The sequence below is a fragment of the Pungitius pungitius genome, chromosome 17 (assembly GCF_949316345.1).
Source record: "Pungitius pungitius chromosome 17, fPunPun2.1, whole genome shotgun sequence".
Lineage (NCBI taxonomy): Eukaryota > Metazoa > Chordata > Actinopteri > Perciformes > Gasterosteidae > Pungitius > Pungitius pungitius.
In genome coordinates, this window is record NC_084916.1 from 12,615,988 (window position 1) to 12,634,155 (window position 18,168).

The 18,168-nt window shown below is 47.3% G+C and overlaps 1 protein-coding gene across 3 annotated transcripts; it reads right to left on the reverse strand.

Moving 5' to 3' along the window:
- Positions 1–1,504: 1,504 nt before the first annotated feature.
- Positions 1,505–17,848, reverse strand: pals2b (protein associated with LIN7 2, MAGUK p55 family member b). 3 transcript variants are annotated; one of them, XM_037474451.2, is made up of 13 exons: positions 17,718–17,848; positions 9,994–10,260; positions 7,668–7,768; positions 7,195–7,347; positions 5,979–6,131; positions 5,593–5,820; positions 4,693–4,824; positions 4,491–4,587; positions 3,822–3,890; positions 3,584–3,745; positions 3,279–3,481; positions 3,042–3,170; positions 1,505–2,782 (listed from the first exon to the last, which is right to left on the reverse strand). In XM_037474451.2, exons 2-13 carry the CDS (start codon positions 10,133–10,135, stop codon positions 2,606–2,608), a joined length of 1,746 nt encoding a protein of 581 aa, XP_037330348.2. In that variant the 5' UTR covers positions 10,136–10,260; positions 17,718–17,848; the 3' UTR covers positions 1,505–2,605. The 3 variants fall into 3 exon arrangements, with proteins under 3 accessions (XP_037330348.2, XP_037330350.1, XP_037330349.1); XM_037474453.2 differs by lacking the exon at positions 9,994–10,260 and having other exon boundaries at positions 17,718–17,834; XM_037474452.2 differs by lacking the exons at positions 9,994–10,260; positions 17,718–17,848 and adding an exon at positions 9,008–9,178.
- Positions 17,849–18,168: the final 320 nt, after the last annotated feature.

The following is an 18,168-nucleotide window of genomic DNA, read 5'->3' on the forward strand; positions in this document are numbered from 1 at the left end:
AGCGCTGCACAGCCGTGTGAATTCAAACCTCCCCCCATGTGTCATTTTGAGCTCAGAGTTGTATTTTCTCTCTCTTTCCGTTTTATTTAAACCAAGAAATCAGCCAAAACTGAGTTAGCTGTCATTCCTGTCGTGGTGAGGGTCTTTTCATGTTGTTCACATCCACCGCTAAGCTCCTCGTTTCTTGTTGTAAAGGTGTCAGCTTTGATTTCTATTTTACATTTCCTTATTTTTGTTAACAATAATGCTTACAGAACACAAGATATGCTGTAAAACCCCGTTAGGACATAATGTGAATACGTATCACTTAATATAGTTCACTCTTTGGCTTGACTGTACGTTGCGTTAATTAATAAAATGTTTCAAGTTTTCCTTTTTCTCTTTCATAATTTGTTTGATTGAACTTGTTTGCACAGTGGTCTCTTTTTCTTTTCTTTTTTTTTTCTTCTTCACAGCAGACATTTGGACTTGTCAAAGTAAGAACAGAACATGTGTTAATTATATTAACGTTGTTCTATTCAGCCGTCCCAGAAAGTCACAACAGTGTGACGTGAGCCAGCTCGCACAATACCACATGAATGTTAAATGGCATTCTACCAATTACTCATTTTGGTTTTTACACCTGTGCTTTTACAACCTTAATGTGTGCCGAGACAAAATGGCAGAAACTTTTAATGGTGTTGGAGTATTTAGGAAAAGGGAAGGAAAAAAAGCCAGTGGGATAATATACAATCATAGTATCATGCTGGGTAAAAATGTTAAACTATCAATATAAACACCTAAAAAGAGATGTCAGTGGTTCTGAATTCAATGCTTGAGTTTATCAGATAATCTCGTAAGCTTCTTCCTGGCATCAAAAAGGCAAATGTTGCACCTTTTTTAAATTGGCTTGCACAAGGGTTCAAAGTGATTAAGGGTTATTAGTGACACCTTCTGGATTTTTCTGTCTGTCGTGAAAGTCTTTGGAGAACAGATTTGGATTTAGCTTCAGGGTTGAACCTATAAGTTTCAACGGATTTAACTTAACTCATTATTTTATTATTAAAAAAAAAAAGCATATTTGCTATGTGACAGTACAGTGGAGTAATAACTGTTATATACATTGCAAAAACAATACTTTAATTAATTTAATTGTATTTACAACCCTCTGATCATTTTGCCGCTAGTATTTTCTTTTCATAAGAATTAAAGTTCTACTGTTATATATATTATTCAAACATTTGGGACCTTTCCTCTATAATACAGTCTACAATTCTGCAAAATATTAAGTATATAATAAGTATTTGGCAACTTTTGGTATTTGGTTACTGATGCTAAACATACATTTTGGTTCAGCTAATTGTAGTTTTTTCAAAACAATCATTTCATGAGGTTTATTCTTCATAACTTTGCTTATAAATCTGTAAATGAGAAAACGGTTGTGGTGACGTCGCTTCAACAGGCAGCAGGGCTGTTTCCTAAAACATGGCACAGGATGAGATAATATAGAAATATACACTGCAGAGAATCTTCATACGTGGTCATTTATTAGGTGTTTGTGCTTTCGAGACAATAGTATTTTTACTTGTTTTGAAAAGGAAAAACATTTTAAAACAATACAGTAGTGTTACTTTTACCTCTTGACATGTATTTCCCATCCAAAGTCTATACGTTTCTCCCACGTTTACGTCGCCCTGCAGTTAAAATCACCAATCACTTTCAACAAGGGGTGAATTTTAAACTTTATTTGGAGTAGGATGGGCTTTGGCATACTGCAACATGTAAGCGAAGGACAATAAGGAGGGGCTTTATTTGTGCCACATTCATATATACACACATATGTATATATGTAAAACATTAACAAATTGGCTCATGTAGAGAGTAGAGATGAGAGGGGGGGGGGGGAGACAATGTAGATGATCATACTTCAGACAGGGTATTTAAAAATCAATCAATGGATCAAGTGTGACAAAACGCTACACTACACGTATAAATCACCACACTGATGAAAAACTACTAAGAAAATGAAAAAGCTAGACAGAATTAGCGTTGTTTGATCTATTAGAGAAGACGGGGTTTTTTCTTCTTTTACATACTAGAGTAGTTGTGCGCATACGGGCGTTGATCCTGTGGACGACACAGGCGAAGGAGCTTTTTGGGGTCGGCTACACAAAGACACTAAAGGATTAAGTAGTTTGGACGTGAAGATGAAACCGGCTAGACGGGTCGCTCAGGCGTGTGACACTGACTCGGGGTTCAAAGGTCTTCTCCTCCGGCCCCTTCTCTTGTCTTCATTTTGGACGTCGTCCACCAAACACAGACGGACAAATTAAAATCAAGGGAAACGACTACGAAACAAGAAACGCAACTACGACAATAAATTAATGCAAAAATATGGCCCGAGTACGTGACCAGATTTCTTTGTCTCGTTCTCAATGGAATTCCACATTGAATAGAAAGATCTTTCGTAAAAAGTTATAAAATAAATAAGCACTCTTTCCCTTTGAGTTTTGAGTAGAAAAAAAGTTGCACGCCGTGCAAGAGGAGAAAGAGCAACAGGATTTCTTTTCTTTTTTTTTCTTTTACTACTTATGTTATTTTGCAGACTCTTCCTCCTCGGCGGGCCTCAGTACACCCAGTTCACCGGGACCCACTGGGGTTCACTGCACAGTTTGTCCACGCCGGCGTGTAACGTCTCGAAGGCCTTGTCCAGGTTGTCGTTGACGATGGTCAGGTCAAAGTAGTGGCTGTAAGCCCTTTGGATCCGAGCGCTCTCATCCACCGTCTTCCTCAGGTCCACGTCCTGCCGACACACAGGAGAAATATATATATATATATATATCTCATACATCAGGAATACTGCCAGAGGAGTAAATCACCAGGTGGGCAAATAAAGGCTGACTCATGAGTATTCGATGGGATGCTCTCGTGAGGAAGGAAACAACAGATAACGTTCATTGATATTCGTTATTGATGTCCTTTTTCTTGATCAGTCAGTAACCACGGCGGTGTGGACATGAATGTGTGAACGTGTGATCAGCGCATGGGAGCTGTGGACCTACCGTGAGTTGCTTGGTGGTGATTCCGGCGTCCACCACGGCTTTGTGCATGGCCTTCAGGGTGTCAAAATCTGGCGCCGCGATGAACACCACGTACGGCATGAACTCGGCTGTTTTCAGTACTTTCAGAGCCTGAGGAGAGACACGGCAGGCAAAGCCGTCTCGTTTAAACATTTAGTCGTTCCCCAAATCAACCTCATGTTCTCATCAACCTTCTATGTTTAAAAGTTGTTCTCCCACCTGCGGGTTGACATCCAGGATGCAGGTGCGTCCCGTGCCCACCACCTCGTGGATGGACTCGATCTTCGTGCCGTACAGGTTGCCGTCGTACTCGCCGTGCTCCAGGAAGCGGCCGGCCTTCACGTCCGCCTCCATCTCCGTCCTCGAGGTGAAGTGGTAGGAGTTTCCGTCCAGCTCGTCGTCACGGGGCCGCCGCGAAGTGTCTGAGGGAAGCGTTGTTTGAAGAAGTTAAAAGACACCCTTCATCCTTTTGTTTTGTGTGTTACGGCGTGAGAGAGGTTAGAAAAGGCCAACGTGTGACGTACAGGGCATGGTGGTGCCGAAGCACGTGGGCTGCAGGACAATCAGCCGATTCTTCAGGCTGCGCCGCCCCACGCCCTGAGCACCAATCAGAACCAGCGTCTTCCTCTGGAAGGCCGGCACCTTGGCCACTTCCTCGTAGATCTGCAGCTCGTGTCTGTCAAACTCTGCTTAAGCAATGGCACAATTGTTACGCTAGAAATGTCAGATGAAACAGGGAGGCAGCACGAAAAGTCTTCTGACCGGCATTCTTGGCTGTCAGGTACATCATCTTCTTCTTCTTCTTCCCAGCTATGGTCCCACAAAGGATTCCTGCAAAGAAAGAAGGAACATTTGCGCCTGCATGTCTTTGCAGTTACGACTTTTGGCCACAAGGGGGCAGGCATGGAGCATTTTTGGAAAGGGAAATGGTGCCCAATGGTGTCCAATCCCAACCTCCACCCACATCAGTCCCAACCTCCACCCACATCAGTCCCAACCTCCACCCTCATCAGTCCCAACCTCCACCCACATCAGTCCCAACCTCCACCCACATCAGTCCCAACCTCCACCCTCATCAGTCCCAACCTCCACCCACATCAGTCCCAACCTCCACCCACATCAGTCCCAACCTCCACCCTCATCAGTCCCAACCTCCACCCTTAACCTTTTTGGAAGGATTGACGTGACATGTTATTTACACCATTTCAAGCCCTTAAAGACTCTCACACTCGGCTGTTTATCAGGTGATGTTAGTTAAGTCCCTGAAGGGTCAGGGTTAGGTGGGACATTGGAATGGGACCATAGACTACACTGCCCATTATTGCCATGAATCAGTTTTCAGTGGAAAAAGCAATATAGAAGTGACAAAGGCTTTAGGCCATCAGGATTGCTTTTATTTAAAAGATCAGATCTCAACGCTCACTAACATACCTGATCCATCAAAGTCTCGGGGGACAAACGCTTTCCTTTTCTCCTCCAAGAACTGACTGGGTATCAGTCCGGTTGCCCCGGCGACCACATGGCACGCCTGGAACAGAGCAGATTCAGTTTATTCTTGATTAAACTTCATCTTTATGTCTCTGTGATTTTAAATGGCTGTCACTCAAAAGGAAATAAATGGAGGAAAGCTCACCTGCCACCAGTTGGGATCCTCTCGGTTGACAATCTGAAGGATGTCGCCTTTCTTGAAGGCCATCCCCGCCTCCCGGCAAGGGATCAGGCTGTCATTTGCCGGGTCGTAGTCAAAGTACGGGCGCACATACACCTGTGACAGACACGCGCACAGTTTAGAAAAAGTTTGACGGGGTAACATACACAAAACAAAAAAAACTCGAAAAATGCCGAGACACAAGCTCAGCAGGCTGTCTCACAAACTGACACAGCCGCTTCACCCGGCGCCCCGCACTGCACCCGCCGCAGCTGCTCCCGCTGCGCCAACAGCGGAGGCATTTGCCAGGAACGATAAGTGCTCCGGCTGATGAATCCCATTAAACAAGCAGCCAGAGGTAAGCAATAAAACAACTCAGTAAAAATACGCTGCGCAGCCAAACCGAGACACATTTCAGGGTGGGATTTTCGCATCATGTTTTATTCAGTTTTACGGTTCTTCGCTCAATTTAAGCCGCACAACCGTTTCCAAATGCATGTCTTATTTATTTAAGACGCACAATTATTCTTTTTACTCAGGAGCCACAACTGGTCGAAAGGTCCGTAGTTCACGCCTGACGGGAAATATCGAAAAACCTTGTGAGTTACTGTACTTTCCATATGAGGATGCATGAGATCACTGGAAGCACGTGTGTGTTTACATGTGTGTGTGTGTGTGTGTGTGTGTGTGTGTGTGTGTGTGTGTCTAAGACAGAAACAGCTAGTGTGACCCAGATAGCGTGTGGAGTGTTATTAATAGGGCTCCCAGGGTTCACCTCCTCGCACAGGGGATTGTGGGAGGGCCGAAGAACCGATCACAAGCCCCGTGCCCCTGCCCGACATCTGCCACACGTCGCATAAGTGTTTGTGTGTTTGTGTGATTCACCTGCGGGGGGGCGGGAGCGTCTCGGTAGCTCGGGAGTATTTTCAGTGTGATCCCCCCGCTGCAGTCCTTGAGCATCTCCTGCAGCTCGGTGGGGTTGTTGCCGACGTCCTTCCCGTTCACCTCCTTTATGATGTCGCCCACGTGGAGCAGACCCTGTCTGTCAATCATGGCGCCGTGCAGGATCCTAGCGATGACGAGGTCGTCCTTCTCCACGCGGAATGTCACGCCCTTGGAAGGAGGAGATATTAGCATACCCACAATCCCTCAGGCATAGGGATTCACTCGCTCATTCATTTACGTAACCACTCCCCTCCAGCAGTATCCGCACACACACACACACACACACACACACAAGCAGATACACACAGGTGTCTTTCTCTGCTCACCAGCGGCTCCCCGGCCTTCTTTCGGATGCCAATCATGCGCACGGCATCCGCCTGCATCAGAGCGCTGTTCACTGCCGCGTCATTGGTGGGCTCGGTCGGGGGCGGGACTTCGTAGCACTTAGAAGCCACCATGTCATGTGCCTCCAAAAGAGACTGCAAGCAAGAGACTCCATGAGTGTTTTCTCCTTACGCTCCTGTTGTGTTTAAACATTATCCGGCCAGTGTCACATGTCACATGTCAACTCTACGTTATGAAGCCGAATGAGCGTATTGGTTTATAAAAGGTAGAACATGTGGACAGGAGGTAGAATGGTGAAGCCTGATGAGGCAGCAGCAGATTCAACGCAGAGACAGAAAGTAGAGAGGAAGCTTTTTCCACCACATATGTGTCTTCTGTTTTTCAGCTTTCAAACGAAGAAATGAATCTAAACGTAAACACCAAGCCGCTTGTACACTAAACAGAGAAGTCCGGGTGTCCTTAAATAGGGGCAGAAAAACAATCATCTAATGGCTCAAATCCCAAATATGGATTAGCCTCCAAATATAATCCATTAATTGTTGGTTCGCTGACCATCCATCCACGAACCCTGACCCAAGCCCGTTTCCTGAGAAGCTGCCTTATCACCTCCTTTTAACAGGCCATTTATTTGGGAAGAAACAAGTGTGTGAACTCGCTCTATATTTGATCTAATAATTGTTTCCCTCATTTTTTCTTCCCGACTTGTGCCTCCCTCCTGCTCGCTCTCTGTACTCTCAGTAGGGCAATAGGGACTTATCCCTCAGCTTACTACAGAAAGGGCTCTCATTGGTCTGCACTCATAAGTCTGAATCCTATTGGTTGTCTGTGTAAAGCCCCTGGTACGTCTAAGGATAAAGGTTAATGTTCTGTTGATGCATCCCAAAAAAAGGCTGAGCTTAATATCTATGCTACTATAAACTATTCACATACAAATATCAAGACTAATCGTTTATTCATATAAATTAAAAGATTTCGAGAGACTGAAAAGTGGTTTGATTGCTGTCATCATCTGTAAATTACTTGAATGTTTCCTAAACAACGAGGACAATTACTTTCCGTTTGACCTTTTGCCTCTACCTGTGTGCCTGTGTGTACCTGTGTGTGTGTGTACCTGTGTGCCTGTGTGTACCTGTGTGTACCTGTGTGTGTGTGTGTGTGTGTGTGTGTGTACGTGTGTGTGTACGTGTGTGGCCTCACCTGGAAGTGAGGCTCCTTGAGGATCCTTGACAGTTCGGCCGCGCTGTCGTCTTTCACCTGGAGATTGTTGATGTCGCCCAGGATATCCGTCACCAGCTCCACGTTGTTGTCCTGCACCGCCTCCAGCTTCACTTCCTCCGGCTGTTCGTGAGCCTGGGGGGGGGGGGGGGGGGGGGAAGAGACGGAGAGGCTCGGGAGGGTCGATGCGGACGGACCATAGTAGTACTGCTGATTGAGTTGGAATCTACATACAGGTAAGAGCTGATATATCCTTTGGAGTATTTAGTTCTGCAACTAAACTCACTGCTACTCGGACACAAATTCAATCAATCTGTGCAGATGCCACCACCGCATATCCAAGGCGGGGGGGCCCAGAGGTGGCCGGCAGGCTGGTCCGCTCACAGCCGCTGCCCCCTGAGCTATGCGTGTGTGCTACCTTATCGGGGGGGGGGGGTGGGGGGGGGGGAGCGTACCGTGGGACTTTCCATGATGCCGCGCAGGAAGAGCAGGTCGATGTCCTTGGCTCCCGTGGAGGTGGGGAGCTCGCCCAGGTTATCCAACACCTGCTGCATGCCTGGATGGACGCGTCGGGAGATAAGAGAAACCCGGACAGGGACAAAGAGAGACGGAGATAAGGAGAGTCACACCGAGCGTAAACACACACGCGAGTATGTCGGCTCATGGAGATCAGTACCAATCTCTACCTCTGTCTTTCATCAAACTAAAGCTCCACCTGGAGTCACAATGAGTCCGTTCAGGATGAACACAATTGCATATGTTAAGTTCTAAAATAGTCCAGTCATAAAGGTCTGTCCCCACAGGCTCCTTTGTTTAGTTTGAACTGAAGCACAGCAACTCCCGGATGTACTCTGCTGAGTCTCGTTTTCTGTGCCCACAAACAGAGGGGGGGCGGGTGTGGACGCCCTAATGCCGGGTCCCAGAGCCCAGGTAAACCCGTTTAAAGACCCCTAAAGACACGGGGACGTCTCTGTGTCATCATACCCTCATGTGGGTGGTGAATATGTCAAAGTCAGCACGTGTAGGACTGTGAGGCTGTGATTATCATCTTTAACCTTGACTTGTGCTCTGTCTTTAACTCAAGACAAACTATAATATTAGATCTAGATATTTGGTTGCAAAACTGTGGCCGTGAAAAGGATTTGTATTAGAAAATATCAATGTTTGTGGTGTCGTATGAATCAACGTCCCTTTCCATAAAAAAAATCATTCCACGTCATAAATTCCTCTTATATTATTGTCTACAATAAATCGCATTGATATGATACAAGCAGGATCATATGAAATATTGTGTTTTGGGGCATGTGTTACACTGTATGACTTGCCGTTAATGAAAATAATAATTTAACATTTGCTTCTTTGTTCGTATCTGTCATCCAAAATGTATAACTATTGACTATACATACAGAAGCCACGCAGTTGTACGATTGGGGAGGAGGAGGAGGAGAGGAAGACGAGGCAGCAAAGAGCTCAATGTGGCCGAATAACCACGAGCACGAAGGCGCCATACAAAAATGGACCTTAAATATTTATGGTTCTCTCAAAAAGGAGGGAGGTAAAAAGAAAACACACTGCAGGCTATCGAGTCATACAGTTGGACAACGCAGGAGAATAATGTGAAACTCCAATTGAGATCCAATTGTTGTAAACACATCTGCACACATGAACAAGTACTAAACCACCATCTTGTCTTCCTACTCTTGCTAAATCACACCTACAACTAGTCCCTGGAAGAACTGCTGACTTTTAGCGGATGCTGTGCTTTACAATTTTCAAAAAGATACATCAAACTGACCTGAGGGACTTGATTCGATTCAAAAACCTCCAAAACACACCGACGCAGCAGCTGGATCGCGAGTCGTTCTGCTCTCCTGAGTTGACCTTCGCCCACTTGGTCAACTCGCCGTGTCACCGCAGACCTCGACCGCGGGAATGTTTGCTCATCAGCCCCGCCGCCACGTGTACTCGCGTGTGTTTATCGACCTCGGGAAGCAACGCGTAGATGCTCTTCCACCCCGTGAGGGATGTGGAGATGATCTAAAGCCTCCTCCCTAAAGTCTCTACAACGGCACGGAGGTAAAAACCCGCCTGCGAGCGACAGTTTACACGAGCGGGTTCGTTCACGTGTTATGTTCACGAATCCTCCTGCTTGGCAGCAGTTATTTCCCTCTGTGACCCTGTGGTTGCAGTCTCTCTCTTACCGTGTAATCAGTGCAAAAAATATATATATTTCAGAGAGGATTTTGAGCTGCTACAATTAAAAGTGCATGAAATGTAGCTGACTAGTTAGCAAAGGAAAGGAGGTCTAAACAGTCATCTTAGGAATAAACAATTCAAACCGTTAGCTACAGTAATGGATGATGGGTTTAAATACTGAGCTCATAGATAAAAGACTGTTGTTATCCGAAGGCAATGGTTTAATGAGGGTTGCAATGAATAGGTTAAAAACTAGTTGATTTGTTGAAATGGTTTTACAAAGAGGAGGTTATGGGAATAAATAGTATAAAAGATAACGTTCGCTAAAAGTACTGGGTCACTGGTAGAAGCTTGTGCTCGAACTTTAAGATTATGAACAATTGGTTGCCCTGCTTAGCGTTGGTGGCAATGGTTGGAAACACTCTAAGATAAGTAATAAAATGTTGAAACAAAGTTTATTGGTCAGATCTGAGGAACCACTTCATTGTCTCTTAGTTTCCTGACCGACTGCCAATCTAAAATCTAATCAAGGACTACGGTCTCTCCTCCCTCCCGGGTGACACTTCTTCCTCCTCCTGTCCTCACCTCCGGACGTATCTGCTTCCTGGGCGGACTGCACTGCCGCGGGCCCCTCCACGCCGAGCTGTCCCGGGGGCGTCACCTCCTCCTTCTCCTCCTCCTCCTCCCGTACCCCATTGGGACAGGCGTCCTCCATTGCCGTGACCATGGCCAAGACTTCCTTCTTCCTCTCTGCCGCCACAAGTATGCTAAGGCAAACCGCTCGTAAATCACCAGCAGTTCTGCAACTACGTCTTCTGTCCTCCAATCGTCTTCTCTGGCACTGCTGACCCACTAAACTCCCCGAAACACAGCAAGAGAGAGAGAGGGTTGAGGACAGAGAAGGATAGAAGCAAAGCAAGCATCAATAGAGAGGGATTAAGATCAAGGGAAGGTTAAAAGACGGGGAGGGAAAAGGGAGTGGAGAGCAGGAGGAGGAGGAGGAGGAGGAGGAAAGATGAGGGGGAGACATTTAATGTGAAGATGAGCTCACAAGAATAGAAAAGCGACAGAGAACGCTGGAGAGCAATAACACACAGATGTGGAAATACGTTCGATGCTTTTCAATCTCCTCCCTCCACTCCGGCTTTAATACCTCCCCTTCCTCACCATCACCCCCCCCCCCCCCAGCGCCCCTTCTCCCCTCCCCCCTCCACCGGTGATACACACACACACACACACTCATAATCCCACAATTCTCTCCTGCTGTTGTGGGCTTGCTTGAGTCCTCTTGTTGCCCTCACCCCACCCAAAATATAGTTGTCCCACTTGTCTAGACAGAGACCACCCCCCCCCACACACACACACACACACACACAAGAGTTGAAGGTGTGATTATGTAAGTCATCTTACATAAGTGTTACTGAAGGGGTTCTGACCCCACATTCCCACTCGTCTCCTTCTTCTTTGTCCCATCAGAACTCTCAGCGTGTGCAGCGTGTGTTCGGAAGTATTTGCTCAGCGGTCGTCCGCCTCCTAAAAAGAACTCTTTTTTTTTAACCCTCTTCTTTTTTCTTTAACCTCTTTTCTTCAAGTTACTTGTCCTAACTCAGTGAAACCGGACTATGAGCATTTTGGGATGCTGCATGACTGAGCCTAAATACTTTTGGGAAAGCTACTGGTGCAGTAGTTTCTTGGAAGGAACATTGTTATATTTTTTTTACACCTCTACCCTTCTATTTGTCCAGCTTGGTTGTTCACGCACTTTGCTGTAATTTCTATTTCTGAAAATGTACATTGAGAGAGATCCCAGAAAATCGGTCAAATTCCATTACATGTTCACACGTTGATCTGAATGGTATCTTTTGTATGCTAACACGTTCAATATGCTAACCGTAAGCCGTTAAGCATGCTTTTATATGCTATAAATCGAGATTATCTTCATTATTACAATTCTTATATGTAACGTATGCAACGTTGTGCCAATCCATCCAGATGCTGCTCTACTTTGTTTGATACGTGCAAGCTTTAACCTGCTGTTTTGCTTCCCCAAATTATTAAAAAGACCTCGAATGAATTTAAAAAAAGGGTCATGATAAATCCATGCCATACTCCACCTAAACGATGGACGGAAATAACCGAAAGGCCGAATGAAGGAGCCCAGCGGAGCGGTTGGGTTTGGTCCAGAAGGGATTTAGTTTAAGATGCAGTGGAATCACAAAAAGAGACTAAGAGGCTAATACGTCCCAGTGTTTAGAGTCACCCAAAACAGGCCCCTCCCACAGCGACACAGCTGTGCAAGTAGCAGATCTTTGGGCTTTAATCCGCTCCGCCTCTCCCTCCACCCCACCCGCTCAACGTGAGCGGTCAACCCCTCCCCCGATCCGCACCATGGGATTGTAATCCGGCCACAAAGGCCCGCGATTACAGGATCTCTCTCTCTCTATCTCTCTCTCTCTCCTTCTCACGACGTATGCAGCCTCCAAACATCTATACATCGGCAACAGCGTGACACACTGTCTGGTTTGGAGACGGTTTGATAACCACCGCCTGTGAAAAATTCAGTACACCTCTGTTAGTTGAAACCCAGACCCACAGAACCAAACAGCAGTACGCAGATTGTTGATTACACGTATGAGTTTCTTTCTAAAAAAAAGTAACTGTTCCTCTGTAGAAAACCCTTTGGACGAGTTTGACTGAGGCAGAACGGCTGCGTGTTGTTTTCTACGAATCAAATGGAATCATGGGACGTTAACACAGACATTGAGAAAATAGCATACGCTATTATATGCTGAAGGGCCAAAAATGTAATGGCACCATAAAAATGGCAAATAACAACAAAAAAAGAAATGCTTTCCGTCAGCCATCGGATGTATACGCAGTAAATGCTGGTATACGGATACGTGCTCTGCATCAATATGCACTGTTTTCGACTGACATCAGCGTGGCCTGTAAATACGGATGAACCATTCTGTGTCATCCACGTGGACTTTTTCTCGGAGCAGTGATCAGCACATCTTCGCTTCTAAGGCGGTCAGTCGACCCTCTGGTGGGTCACCACTGAGATGTTCACCTCGTGCCCCCTCGGCGCTGCCCAACCCGGGTCCTACTGGCTGCTCATCGGTCAACTGGGAGGAACCTGCAGTCTGCGAGAGAGACGTGTGAACGGCCCGCTCATCCTCGTGAGACACGCGCATTCAGTCGGACCTTCATTCCTGCACGCCCGGCTTTCACCACTCCTCAAAATGCACGCACACACACGCTCGAGCGGTTCGGGTCCATGAGCGTTGCTCATCCCTCACACGCACATCTAATGACTCCGTCTTTTCCCCCCCAGAGGATTATCCGTTTCATCCATCTGTGTCACACACGTCTTCTGCGAGGTGGGAGTCTCATTCGGGGCGAACTGAGGCCGCTGTTGGTTCAGAGCGACGCACCGAGTCATCCGGGACGACACGGCGTCCTACGCCAGGGACTTCAGGGACGCCCGCATCACTTGCTGGCGCTGTGCCGTCGACGTAGTAAGCGGCCAGTTCGCCCAGGAAGTGATGACGAAGCGTGTTGGCTGACATACAGAAACCAATGTTTGTAATGTCAAATCTATGAATGCATCTTGGCTCGATTCTTCCTTAAAAAGAAGAAAACCTCTGGCTTTAAATCTGAAAATAATATCCCAAAAAATCTAAAAATAGAGTTCAATAACTTGTTCTGGAGCTTCTGAAAGCATAACATTTTTTTTATATATATTTCTATTCATAATTGACTCTTACTGAAGATGAAAAAGACCCTAAACGCCATGTTTCTATCATCACGTGTCTCATAGAACTGCAAAGTCGGGCATCGCCCGATCGTGCTGCTCTGAACAGCCACAGTGGAACCGACCATTAGAAAACACAAAGACATTGTGTGATTACAAATACACATTAAAATATCTGATGCCTGCAAACACACACAACATAGAGGCATGAAAGCATCCACTGAATTGGCTACAATTGGGAATATGAATACGTCAGTAAAGGATCGCAACAGTTTACAAGGTGATTACAGCACACACAGGGGGAACATCTATTCAACACTTTTGAATAGATGGACTTTTTGCCCATCGTACTGGAGCCAATTATCGCATGAGCGGAAGAGAGAGGCAGAGAGAGAGAGAGAGAGAGAGATGGAGAGGTCGATTCATTACGCAACGCAGATTACAATCAGGCCTCGGCACGCTCATTGGGAGTGAAAGATATCCCTTCGAAGAATGTTAATGGAGCCAAAGCCACCGGTGCAATTCTTCACCAAATCCCCTGCGCCGCGGGGAAGGAGCCGGTCCAATGAAAGGTCGAGAAGGGGAACGAAGGAGGGGGTAAATCGCTGCGGTATGAGAAGGGGAAAGTCAGAACTAGATTTTAGAGGCACAAATAAAAATGGGTTTCGGGGCACTCGGAGCAGAGAGTCCGATCAAGGGAGGCAAGAATAAATAAAAGGCACATTAGCCGTTATAAAGGAGATTTAAAGAATAAACAGAGACAGGGAAAAGCTTCTCGGATCTTGTAGGGACGAGAGCGAACAGGTAAAACCAGAGAGAATAAGAAAGCCTGGTGTGAGTGGTCGTTGAATGCAGACGCCTCTGTAACTGACCTCTGATTTGCTCTCGCAGACTTTGCGTATTAATGTGCACTTGTTTGCATGCCAAGGTCGGGCGTCATCTCCAGGACCGGGAACCGGGTTACATCCCCGCAGTACGATATCTCAGCAGCCCAGTCCACCTTTTTCCACACTGATTTAAAGATAAACCCCTGGATTCCGGACTCCCTTGGTGTCCTTAGATCATCACTGCAGGCTGCTCGTTCCCCTCCTCGTGGGACGGAGGGGGGATTTGACAGGAAGTGCTCATTCGGCGACCACGGGCTGCCATTGGCCGGTGTGAAGGGACAAGCCAACAGACACCCTCTGAGTGGCCGGCGCCGGCCGAGCACTCAGATGATGGACGGATCGTGGAAGTGGGGATTATGGAAGGATCAGAGGGTTTATTTTAGTACAAAACATCATTGCGGTATCACACATTAACTCCTAGTCACTGGTCACGCTAGCGGGTAGGAAAATCGCGCTCTACCTCAGACTCTGCGTCTAAAAGAGCACATTGTGATGACTTGTTAGCGGCGGATGGAGTACGAAGCCACAATAAGGTCACGAAAGACAAATTGGACACGCAGAGTCAATCCCACGGGGCATCTAACACGGAGAAGCCATTCAATCCGGGTCCGTATCTTCTGTCCACCTCCATTCTCTGCCTGACAAAAACTGTGCCGTCCCAGTCCTCGCTGAGCCGGAGGCTCGCGGCTCTCATAGCAGCCGTCACTCCCAGTTCCTCTCCATGACTTGAGAATCACAAAAGAGGGCCGGGCCGCTCCGTCCCGCCCCCCCTGGGAGTCCAGATGTCACCCCGTTGGCTGGCGGCGGTGGGTCGCACAGGGCAGTTTATTTGTCCTTGGCAGTGCCCGCTACGGGGGGGGGGGGGGGGGGGCACGAGAGGTTCAGGGGCTTGGACGTGGATGCGTGGCTTCGTATCACCACCAGCAATTAACCAACCCCATCTTGCCTTGCCTTGCAACCGTCACCCGCTGCCTCCAGACAAACGCTATCTAGGTCACTCCGTGTGTTAACACAGCCGACCAATGTGCATGGGATTACGCTGCTACAGCCGAGATGGCCCGTTTTAACGGATTAATATCTGCAGAATATTTACCGTTACCGTGTCCGGTAACCTAGTTACCTTCCTGTCATTGCAGCCGTTGAAATCCGCTCAGTCACACCAATGATGAAAATTCAGCTTTACCCACTTTTTCTGCTGATTCATGTTACCTCTACTCCTTACCTGACACTGCAATTTTCAATCATCACCGTTTGACACAAGGGCATCAATTGCTCCAAAAATGACAACGAAATGACATCATTTTAAATCACAACACTCTTCGTCTGTGATATTGCGGCCTGTTGAGTGTTTGTGCTTTGCGGCGTGGCTTGAGATGATATGTTTCCGGCGGCCGTCCGTGGCTTGTCAAAACCCTTCTGCGCCAAACGCTCTGTCGTCTTAATAACGAGCCCCTCCCTCTGACATAATCCAACCCGTCACACCCGGGTGCACCTGCTTCCGCTCAGCCTCCTGTTGATGATTGTTAGCATTAAGGCAAAGATGGGGAGAGGAGGCAGAGAGGCGGGCAAAGGGATGCAACAGCACTTGACAGGACTGCAAAGTTTAAAGAAAGGAAAAACTGACGTTGAATGGTGAAAGAGGGAAATAATTTGGTCTCAAATGGTTAATATACTAGCTGGTGCTGCTAGAGTTCAAATGACTGTGGCTTTTGGCTGCTTACACCCTGCTCTTAAATCTCATCAGCAGACCTTTCTGCCAAAACAATGATCTGCACCTACATCATTATTTTGGCATTTTTCTCCATCTGTTTACTTGCATCAGAGTCTTCATCATGGAGATTAAAATGTAAAAGGATGTGTTTTTGCGTGGCTATTATGGGTATTGTTATTGTTAGTCTGCAGGGGTGTGCATCTTTAAGGCTTTCGTGACGGACCAAAATCCACTGAATCAGCACAATAGGCTGCAGAAAATGCTGTCAGAAACATTAGCCCTGAAGCAATTCAGACACAAAGTTTCCCCTGAGATGATCCTCACCTAACAGGTTAGTCATTTGCTTACGTTTTTGACAGAGCTGCAATTAGCTCGTCATAACTGCTCTGGTGTTAAGAAATGGGTAAACTGTGGGGTTTTGCTGATGCAGGCCAGGGAGGGATGATTATAAGGTGTGTAGATAGCTATCCCGTTGTTGGCATGTGTGAGTCACCCCAATCCGTGTGTTTGTGTCCCTCCTTCTCTCTCTTGCTCAACCTTTCCCTCCCTTTTCCTTACCGTCGCTCCCATAGCCAGAAGCTTCCGAGCAATGGATTTGGTCTCTCCAAATGACTCACTGACAACTCTCAAACAGCGTGTATCTAACAGGGTAAGAATGATACAAAGGCATAAAGGTCGATTTGTGCCTCATTCCACAAAACTCCAGTCCACCGATAAAGCCCATCCTCCCCATCCTGCCCAGTGAATGTAGATGTCCCTCAATGCACTAAAGCTGTCTCCATGCCTTCCTCCAATTAGATTCAACAAATTAAATTATGGCTTATTGCATGATCGGAAGGATGAGAGACTAAACCATAAACAAGATCATTGAGACCCTTCTCAGTGGTCTGGTGGCCTATATAGCACTAGGAAGGATCGCCAAAGATGTCCACAGGCGTCCCCCTAAACGTGGTAAAACCCTGTGCTACTCTGGCGTGGGAAGTCCCGCCATTCATTGAGAGATGTCTGTTGAGAAGTGGTTTTGATGGTTCGATTAAGCGCTCACATAAACTGCTGTTGACAACGTGTTAGTCCATTATTATACATCTCAGTGGACGGAAAAGAGAAAAAAAGATAGATCGATCGATCGGGCCGTCTGGCTGCGTCTCCGGTCGGCCAGTCTGTGCCCCCCCCCCCCCCCCCAACCCAACCCCAACCGCCCAAATCATCTCTGCTCTCATTCAGCATCAGCTGCAAACAAACAAACCTTTCCTTATAATTGTTGCGAAAGTTTTTCTCGACCAAAAGTAATTTTTCCAGAACATTTAGTCACCGTTGCACACGTCACCGCGCGACTTTCTGTGCCAAAGCGCTTCCGCTGAAGCCCGCCACACTGTTACACAGACCATCATTACGGGTCTCTTAACCGTATTCTCTCATCCCGTCTCAGCGCGGAGACCTGCGGCTCCTCCCCGATACCTCCCCAAGTCCCGGATCCGACGCCACGGTTCTGACGCGTGGCCCGCACATCCGTGCGCCCGGCCCGGTGCGCTTGAACCGTGCGCCGGATTCCACGTAGAAGGCTTGCGTCGTTCCGACCAGACAACTGTACGCTCACGCGGATCTTGTCACACGTGCGGCCATTTTTGTGTGTTGCCCGTCTGAGCCATTGTGGCCGTTATTGTGCGCGCACTTCTTACGACTAAGCTACAACTCATCCGCTGAAGCCTTCCTCGTGATGTGCGGGAGAAGGAAGGGAAACGGTGCCCCCCCCCCCCCACCCCCTCCACCCGCCCTGTGGGCACCGTGCGCGTGCTGTCTCAGAATAAAGCCTGTTCTCGCAGCAGAGTGGGTTCTCTGTCGGGGGGACAAACATGTCAAACTCCACTGCACCTCAAACACGGCAAAGTGCCTTTGTCTACGGTTCGACAGCCGGAGGAATAAATTCATTCAAACACGATGACGAGCCGCGACGTACCTGTTAATCGTGCGTTGCGAGGTCGCGGTAGTCCACCGACATGTCCCGGTTGGACATTCAGTCCCCCCCCCCCTCTCAGCTGTCTGTCCTGGTCCCGCGGCAGACTACCAGAGAACACGACGCCAATCAAACAGACAGGCCCCGCCCACTCCGGCTTTCCGTCACACAGCATTGACCAATGGCGGCGCAGGTTCAGTCCTCGTTGAGTGAACGCATTGTAGCGTGTAGTAATGTCTTTCTATCACAATGTCACACACGCATCCATTCAGAGATTCACTTGTTAGCGTCAGTTCAAATGCGCCACGTCGGCTGTGGATAATAAAGCAGGAGAAAAGGATTTTTTCTGGAAATGGCGCTGCACTTGGAGATATTATAAAAAGAGTAGCCCACTATTTAAAAAAAACGTTTTTTTTTAATCCACTGGGCGGTGTGCCTAGTGCAAGGCTACATT

Bases quoted from the DNA above. Each gene is read 5' to 3' on its own strand.
- pals2b (XM_037474451.2), bottom strand. From the start codon at position 10,135: ATGGTCACGGCAATGGAGGACGCCTGTCCCAATGGGGTACGGGAGGAG. The intron at 7,769-9,993 runs GTGAGGACAGGA...GCGTCCATCCAG, and splicing joins GGAAGCAGATACGTCCGGAG to GCATGCAGCAGGTGTTGGAT. The intron at 3,171-3,278 runs GTGGGAGAACAA...GTCTCTCCTCAG, and splicing joins TCCTGGATGTCAACCCGCAG to GCTCTGAAAGTACTGAAAAC.